This window comes from Typopeltis vanoorti, chromosome 9 (genome assembly GCF_054136105.1).
Source record: "Typopeltis vanoorti isolate ZY-2024b chromosome 9, IOZ_Tvanoo_1.0, whole genome shotgun sequence".
In the NCBI taxonomy this organism is placed as follows: Eukaryota; Metazoa; Arthropoda; class Arachnida; order Uropygi; family Thelyphonidae; genus Typopeltis; species Typopeltis vanoorti.
Genome location: NC_143557.1, coordinates 47,677,126 through 47,686,436, shown reverse-complemented (window position 1 = coordinate 47,686,436; position 9,311 = coordinate 47,677,126). Strand labels below are relative to the sequence as shown.

Sequence of the window (9,311 nt, the reverse complement as noted above, 5' to 3'; positions counted from 1 at the left end):
AAGCATGTGTAAAAGCTGCGGAGGCGGTTTTGAAAGAACTCTCAAAAAACGGACTTTCACATGTGTTTAAGAAGCAGACGCAACGTTGGGACAAATGCATCGTGTCTCACGGTAGTTACTTCAAAAAAGACCATGTAAATGATGACGATTAAAGGTGATCTGTTTTCTGTATAAACATAGTCTTATAACTTATTGAACAGCCTACGTATTATGAATTTAAGTGAAAATAAACAGAAATTACTAAAATCTTACTTGATTTCACGCTGTTTCACAACTTCATTAAGAGGTACAAGTACAAAAGGCCACAGTAACCCCAACAACCATACATAGTATGGTACATCTTCTACAATGTTTGTGGAAAGCATATAGCTGTTTGCATGGAGTAGAATATCTACAGTGCTAAACACTGCTTGTAATGAAAGGCTATAAAAGAAAGCAAAAATGTTTTTGAAAAATGTTATATTTCCATTTAGTGGTTAACATGTTCCAATATAAAGTGTATTATACTTAGCAAAATGCATTCCTTGCATGCTTAAGTTTAAAGTTTTATTTAACTAGATCTTTAATTATAAATTACTACTTTTCTCATTGCCTGGTAACTGTCAAGTATCTTGTTGGTAGCTCTGTGTTAATTTGTGCAATGAGCCATTGTACTGAGATTAGAAACAAAGAACATCAGGACTACTTTTTCCTTTCTTTTAGGCTTGCACGGTGATCCGAATGCATTTTTGGAAATTATGGAGACAACTACCGTGTTTGAATAAAAACTTTAGTTTACTATTACTAAAATTTTACAATTCGACGTTTCGACCTTTATGTTAAGGTCATCTTCTGGAGCGTACAAATATACACAGGAAACAAGCTATACTACAATCATACTGGTTTGTTAAAGACACTGACTAACCGCTACCACAATTGTTGGCCTGACCTCTGGTGGAAAAAAAAAAAAAAAAAAAACATAATTTATAAACATAATCAAAAACATAACACTCGACAAAGACGACTTATTAGTCAGTTTTGACGTTTCTGCCCTTTTCACTAATGTCCCCATCAATGACACAATTCTCCTACTACAGAACAAATTTCCGCCCGACATTACGGCCCTCTTTGCCCACGTACTAAAGTCCGGTTACTTCGTGTGGCAAAACAAATTCTACCTACAAAAGGAAGGTACGGCCATGGGCTCACCATTATCCCCCCCAATCGCGAACTTCTACATGGAAACCTTTGAGCAAAGGGCTCTTGATTCCGCCACGCTTCGACCGACAATCTGGCTCAGATACGTTGACGACGTGTTCGCGATCTGGCCGCACGGTCGACAAACGCTAAACACATTCCTCAGCCACCTAAACAAACAACACGAACGCATACAATTTACCATCGAAATCGAAAACCAAAATTCGCTCCCGTTCCTAGACACACTAGTTACACGTCTTCCTTCAGGCAATCTATCCTTCACGGTCTACCGAAAACCGACACACACGGGCCAATACATACATGCGAATTCATATCACCACCCAGCACAAAAATATGGAGTCATAAACACCCTTAAAAACAGAGCGACAACTATTTGCTCTAACCAACAGGCCCTGAAACAAGAACTAAAAATCATTAGTGACACATTCATAAACAATGGCTATAACAAAAATACTGTCAATAAAATACTCTATAAAACCACAACAAAAACGAATCTAGACTACAGTAAAACCATAGCCATCCCATACATTAAAGGGTTATCAGAAAAAATCAACAGAATCCTACAACATTATAACCTTAATGCCACTTTTAAACCACCCACTAAACTTAAAACCATATTCAGCTCCTCTAAGGACCCTCTCCTCCCATTAGCACATCCTGGAGTCTATTGCATCTGCTGCACCTGTAACTTACTGTACATTGGTGAAACAGGACGGACAATCCCTATACGCAAAAAAGAACACATTAGACACATTAAATATAACCATTATGGTGAAGCAGGCCTCTCAGACCACGCACTCAACACCTTACACCAAATCAACTGGAAAAGCACCTGCTCCTTACACCGTACAAAAACATGGTACGAAAGAAAATTTAAAGAATCCTGCGAAATCCTGATAAACCACCCAAATATCAACAATAAAGATGGTATGAAAATTCCAAGGATCTGGATGGCACACATTCAGCCAACCTAATTTGAAAGATTCAACACAAGTCAGGACTCTAGCCAATCTGCTATTATTAGAAACCATTCCACTCCAACTGGCTGGAATGATGTTAATATATGTATATAGTAGACAACACAAATAATAGGACTTTAGCGTTGATGTATAATTTTTTTTTTTTTTTTTTTTTTTTTTTTTTTTTTTCCCACCAGAGGTCAGGCCAACAATTGTGGTAGCGGTTAGTCAGTGTCTTTAACGAACCAGTATGATTGTAGTATAGCTTGTTTCCTGTGTATATTTGTACGCTCCAGAAGATGACCTTAACATAAAGGTCGAAAAGTCGAATTGTAAAATTTTAGTAATAGTAAACTAAAGTTTTTATTCAAACACGGTAGTTGTCTCCATAATTTCCAAAAATGCAAACATCAGGACTACATTAAATTATTGGAATGCAATGAAGCTTATGTACATCATTCATTTTTATCATCTGTTCCTCAAAAACTCAAAAGAGAATAATAGAATTTATTAACTTCTATATATTTTTTCTTTGTAATAAGGGCATCATCAGGAAGACAAGACTGGTTGACAACATCCAAAACATGAGCCACAAGACATGATTCATATAGAATGCATTTACTTACTCCTGTGCTGATTTCAGCTGAGTAAACAGAAGTATACATTATTAGAGTTCACGTTGAAAGTTTTTCCACTTGGTTGTACTATAAATTAAAGATGTGTAAGCAAACAAAGTTTGTGCGTGAAGTGACTTCATGACTGGACAACTCATATGTAGTGACTAATGACTTCACATCATTTGCCTTAGTATCCCATAATGCAAGCACACAGCATTATACATGTTTGTAAGGATGTGCTTTGCAATATGGGATACTAAGGCAAGTGATGTGAAGTCATTAGCCTCTATATACGAGTTGTGCAGTCATGAAGTTACTTCATGTGCAAATTTTGTTTGCTTATATTTGAATAATTAAACAAAGAATATAATTTCTTGGCATCTTTAATTTATAGTATAACCAAGTAGAAGAACTTTCAACATCTATCACAAATCCAGAATATTTTAGTAATAAGGTATGACACCTTTTGGCTACTTGTGTATGGAAAAATGATCAACCTTGGTATCATTTCTGGGTCTGGCTCCCACTGATGAGACCTCAATAAAGGTCGAAACCGATCCCTTCCAATAATGCATAGCATTATACATTATTTGTAAGGATATGTGCTTTGCATTATGGGATAATAAGGCAACTGACATGAAGTCATTAGCCTTTATATATGAGTTGTGAAGTTACTTCACATGCAAACTTTGTTTGCTTACACTTGGATAAAGGGTTAAACTAAGAATATACTTAATAGGCATCTTTAATTTATATTAAAGTTCAAGGAGAAACCATAATTAGCTTTTGCAATTCAAAAAAAAGGATTACATATTCAGTGTGCGCTGTGCAGAAGGAATAATATGGAGTGAACCTGATGGAAGGATTTATATATAAGGTAAATGATTTGTATCTGAATGCATTTGCTGTTAGCAGTTTTGATCAGTGTTGTTCAGTGAGAATTCAGAAATACAGAATTAGGGAAACTATAATGTTTATAGGGAAGGGGGGGGGTATGGGTGAGCATGGGTCCAGGCAGCCTAGAAGTTAGTAAGTGGTAGGGTGAGATACTACATTTTGCATCGTGAAATGTATCACCCAAAGTTGTTAACTTCAGCTAAGTAACATAAGGTGTAAGGGAAGTTGTGCGATGAAAGGGATATTGCAGTTAATTTATACTAATGCCAGAAGTATCTGAAATAAGGGTGAGAAGTTTTTGGCATTGGTTAACACAATTTGGCCAAAAGTTAAAAACATTAATGAGACTTTGTTGACTGAGGATGATATGGTCATAGGAATAGAATGCAAGGGATATGGTGTCTTCAGAGAGGACAGAGTGATGGGTTTTACTAATGACAGTAGAGGAATTAAAGCTAAAAAGATTAGAAGTATATTACTGAGACAACGGATTCTGAGGGCATTTTATTTAAGGCTATCTGATATGAGATAGAGGCTAACAGGGTTATATATATATATATATATATATATATATATATATATAAATGTTCATTATTTACTCGGTAGAACTGTATATAAAAAAGGAAATTAAATGACTTTATACCGAGAATGACAAATTTATTGTTAAGATATAACTAGTTTGGTTGAAATACAATTGCTTCAGGTATCATTGGTAAAGAGTAGAATAAAAATAACAGACACATGAAAAAATACATTAACAGATCTAGTATAAAACAAGTACATTTAAAAGGAATGCGTGCTAGAGTTCCAACTGAAGTTGATTACGTGCGTGAGCTGGTATTAGTGTGCCAGTATCGGACAGTGGCAATGTGCGCATCAGAAATATTATAGCTAAGGCTGTTATTAATATGAGATGAATCAAGTGATATTTCTTTAGATTCAATTATTCTTCTTTCCAGTTCATCATAGCACACATGGATATTACAAGTTTTTTGCCAATCAACGATGTGCTGGCGGCCATCATCTGCGTTGATGGAGAAGAGAACATGGCTAGAGAGAGCGCTGGCTCTGGTTCTGTTGTAAGAAATGTCTCTTTGATGTTCCTCCATGTTTAGGGAACGTAGTGAAGCAAGTTCTAATGTTCACTACGGTCCCTAAACTTCGCTCCATACTAAGTAGACCTAAAATGAAACATCTTCCTACTCAGTATCCGGGAGTCTATAAAATTTTGTGTGATTGTGGCAAGCCATATTACGGCCAAACTTCTAAATCCATCCTTTTACGCATGGAGGAACATCAAAGAGACATTTCTTACAACAGAACCAGAGCCAGCGCTCTCTCTAGCCATGTTCTCTTCTCCATCAACGCAGATGATGGCCGCCAGCACATCGTTGATTGGCAAAAAACTTGTAATATCCATGTGTGCTATGATGAACTGGAAAGAAGAATAATTGAATCTAAAGAAATATCACTTGATTCATCTCATATTAATAACAGCCTTAGCTATAATATTTCTGATGCGCACATTGCCACTGTCCGATACTGGCACACTAATACCAGCTCACGCACGTAATCAACTTCAGTTGGAACTCTAGCACGCATTCCTTTTAAATGTACTTTTTATACTAGATCTGTTAATGTATTTTTTCATGTGTCTGTTATTTTTATTTTACTCTTTACCAATGATACCAGAAGAAGTTGTATTTCAACGAAACTAGTTGTATCTTAGCAATAAATTTGTCATTCTCGGTATAAAGTCATTTAATTTCCTTTTATATATATATATATATTTATATATTCTTGATCTTCTACTCGATTGAAATGATACATTTTGAAGAATAAATTTTAAATGACTTTAAACCGAGATAAAATATTAAATTTTAATGATACAACTAGTTTCAGCCTTCTTCAGGTATCCACTAAAGGTAGAACACAGTAATAAAAAATTGAAGTTACAAAAAACTGAGAATTACAGGCAAAAAATGCAATACATAATTGACACAAAAACGTATTTTTCAAGTCGTTCTATCTAACATGCTATTGCTTGTTGCATGTGTGCTTGCAGGTTATCGTGAGCGCCAGTACTGAACAACTGCAGTGTGGCTATCAGGAATGTTATAACTGAGGAGGTATTAACATTACTTAAGGACAAATTGTCTAAAAAGATATTTGCTTTATTAAAGCATTGTATTCAATCTGACTACTTCAGATATAGGGACTCCATTTACAAACAAAACCAAGGTCTAGCAATGGGCAACCCTTTATCCCCAGTTCTAGCAAACATTTTCCTTGAAGATTTTGAAATGAAAGCCATATCAAATCTCATTTAAGCCGAAACTTTGGAGAAGTTATGTTGACGACATTTTCATTATATGGAGTCACGGACACGCAGTTCTCATAGATTTTCTTCAACATCTTAACAACCAACATCCTAATATAAAATTCACTGCTGAACTAGAACGAAATAACTGCCTTCCTTTCCTGGATGTAATTCTTACACAATGCTCTGATAGATTTAAAATCTCTATATACCGAAAACCAACTCATACTAACAGATATCTGCACTGTTAATTTCATCACTTTCCGCCACAAAAGCTCGGAACTATTTCTACCTTAGGACACAGAGCACGATCTCTTTTAAATGAACCAGATGAATTCCAAAAAGAAATTGAACAACTTTCCCTTATCTTTAAGCAAAATGGATATTCTGAAAAAACAATTAAGAAATTTCTTCTGGATCCTCCTAGGCAGCATACTACGAAAACTACTGATTTTAAAGGTAGCATCTCAATACCTTACATTAGTTCAGTCTCCAATAAATTGGCTAAAGTCCTTAAAAAAAATATATCAGGACGTTTTTCACTACACTCCCTAAAGTCCATTCTCATATAAGCCATCCAAAGCCTATTCATCATAACCTGAAATATCCAGGTGTTTACAAGTTATGGTGCGACTGTAATATTCCTTATTTTGGACAGACTAACAAATCTGTTGAACTGCGTATTGAGGAGAATAAGAGAGACATCTCCTATAAAAGATCACATGCATCTGCGCTATCCAGTCATGTTCTTTGCTCTAATAATCCTCATGACGATCTACAGAGTCACTCAATTTGTTGGGATAAATCTGGAAACATTTTTCGCTGTAGTGATGACTTTGAAAGGAAAATCGTGGAGTCCAGAGAAATCCTCCTTAATCCTGAACATTTGAACAGCAATTTGATCAATGCTGGAACTCACGAGAACCTGCAAGCACGCATGCAACAAACAATAGCACATTAGATAGAACGACTTGAAAAATACAACGTTTTTGTGTCAATTATGTATTGCATTTTTTGCCTAATTCTCAGTTTTTTGTAACTTTAATTTTTTATTACTGTGTTCTACCTTTAGTGGATACCTGAAGAAGGCTGAAACTAGTTGTATCATTAAAATTTAATATTTTATCTCGGTTTAAAGTCATTTAAAATTTATTCTTCAAAATATGTATATATATATACAGTCATCCCTCGAGTTACGGCGTGATCCCATAAGGGAATAAATAACATTTTCGGCTATACTTTCGAACAAGACACAAGCGAGTGTAAGGTAAAGCATGCACAGTGGCAACAACGCTTTCAGCGGCAACCTCCTTCGGCACATGTCTTCAACAGTTCCTCTGTTGATTTTTTGTTTGTGAGAAATAGGTTATTTGTATGTTTGTCGTTAAACATTTCACGATATTTTGTGCAGCGTGGCCACTACATGCCCAATTAAAATCCTAGTGAAGAATCACAGAAAAAGAGCAATTCATCTTGAAACGAAGTTGCAAGTTATAAAGCAACATGAAGCTGGTAAGCCCACAATGTGATCGCACGTGACTTCGGATGGTCTCATTCTACAGTGACGATCATTTTGAAAAATAAGGATAAAATTGTAGAGACTGTGAAAGGATCTGCTTCCATTAAATCGATGAGAGTGACAAAGCAAAGACAAGGTCCTATCAGTGATATGAAAAAGCTACTTGCATCATGGATAGAGGACTGAACCAAAAGTGCATAAGCCTTAACACTGTGACTATAACCGCTAAGGCACTAAGTCTCTTCAACATGTTGAAGGAGAAAGCAGAACCCAATTATGACTACGAACTCAACGCTTCTTACGATGTTGATTCATGAGATTCAAGCAACCTTTTGCACTGCATAATGTGAAAATGTATGGGAATCTGCAAGTGCTGAGAAGGCTGCCAAGGAGTTTGTGGAAAAATTGAATAAAATTATTTGCACAGCAAATAATTTTTGGAAAAAATGCCCAAGCTGATATTCATCCACAAAAAGCTAAAATCTATACCTAGTTTCAAAGCTCTTAATGCCTGTATTATGATTCTGTTACCGGTAATGTGGCTGGATATAAACTGAAACCATTTGTGATATGGCACAATGAGAATCCACGAATCTTCAAAAACATTAGGAAGCATACTCCCAGTTCATTATCGGAGTAATAAGAAGTCGTGGATGACTCAAAATGAGGATGCCTTTATTACTGTTATGCAAATGAAATAAAAAGCTACTGTGTGAAAGAAAATGTAGAATTTAAAATTTTATTAATTCTAGATAATGCTCCAGGTCATCCGTCTTATACCGGTGATCTTCACCAAGTTCAAGGTCATGTTTCTCCCTCTAAACACTACTTCACTGATCCACCCGATGGATCAGGAAGTTCTTGCAGTGGTGTTTAAGGCTTATTATCTATGGAGAACGGTCATTTCCTTCTGCTACTGAAGGAAATGACCAGACTCTCATGCAATTCTGGTAAACATTGAATATTTATCATGCTATTAAAAATATTGCTGTGGCTTGGGACGAAGTGACCTCTCAATGTATGAGTGGCATATGGAAAAAGACATTAAAATGGTTTGTGCACGATTTTCGAAGTTTGTAATAGTGGGCCTAGCAAACAATCTGAATCTCGATGTGAATGATGACGACATAATTCAACTCATAGAAAGTTCTCCTGAAGAGTTGACCAACGAAGAATTGGTCGAACTGGAGAAACAACTGTTGCAGAAGAGGAAAAATGAGAAAAGGAAGAGGGGAAAAGAGAAACAGGAAGAGGTATTTAAACAATTTACAGTGACTGGTCTTGCAGAAATGTTCTTTGCAGTTAGTGATGATCTCAAAATTGCTGAAGACATGGACCCCCAATGTTGAATGCTATTTATTAGTAGAAACGAAAGTACATGATGTGTTTGCTTCCTATAAACAATTTTATGATGAAAAGAAGGAGAGGAATGAGCAAAGCACATCGGACATTTTTTTGAAAAAAATAAAAGTTACACCAGAAGAGCCATAGCCTGATCATTCACAACAGGGAAGGTAATGAAGATGTGATTGTGGAGGAAGATTTGGGTGATTATTCTCCTGTTTTATAGCGGCAGTAATGCACAGTACAGTTCTATAAGGTTTAAAAATTAAAATGACAGTATACTTATTACGGTTAAGTCCCTAACCCCTATAACTCCGTTGATTTAATGTATCAACTTACGTCTTGCGGGACGGAACGGAACCTGGATGTAAGTCGAGGGATGACTGTATATATATAATTGGTTTCTGCTGTAACGTGGTGAACATTGTCGATTCATAATGCTGTGGAAACAAGTATAT

The 9,311-nt window shown here is 35.9% G+C and overlaps 1 protein-coding gene across 1 annotated transcript in view; it reads right to left on the bottom strand.

Annotated features, from left to right (window-relative positions):
* Window positions 1-248: 248 nt before the first annotated feature.
* Window positions 249-9,311, bottom strand: part of l(2)k05819 (transmembrane protein 94-like protein l(2)k05819) — a 740,582-nt gene continuing 731,519 nt past the window's right edge. Inside the window, exon 25 of the mRNA XM_090398052.1 lies at window positions 249-423. Within this exon, the coding sequence (XP_090254178.1) occupies window positions 249-423 (175 nt within the window). The remainder of the gene's footprint in view (window positions 424-9,311) is intronic.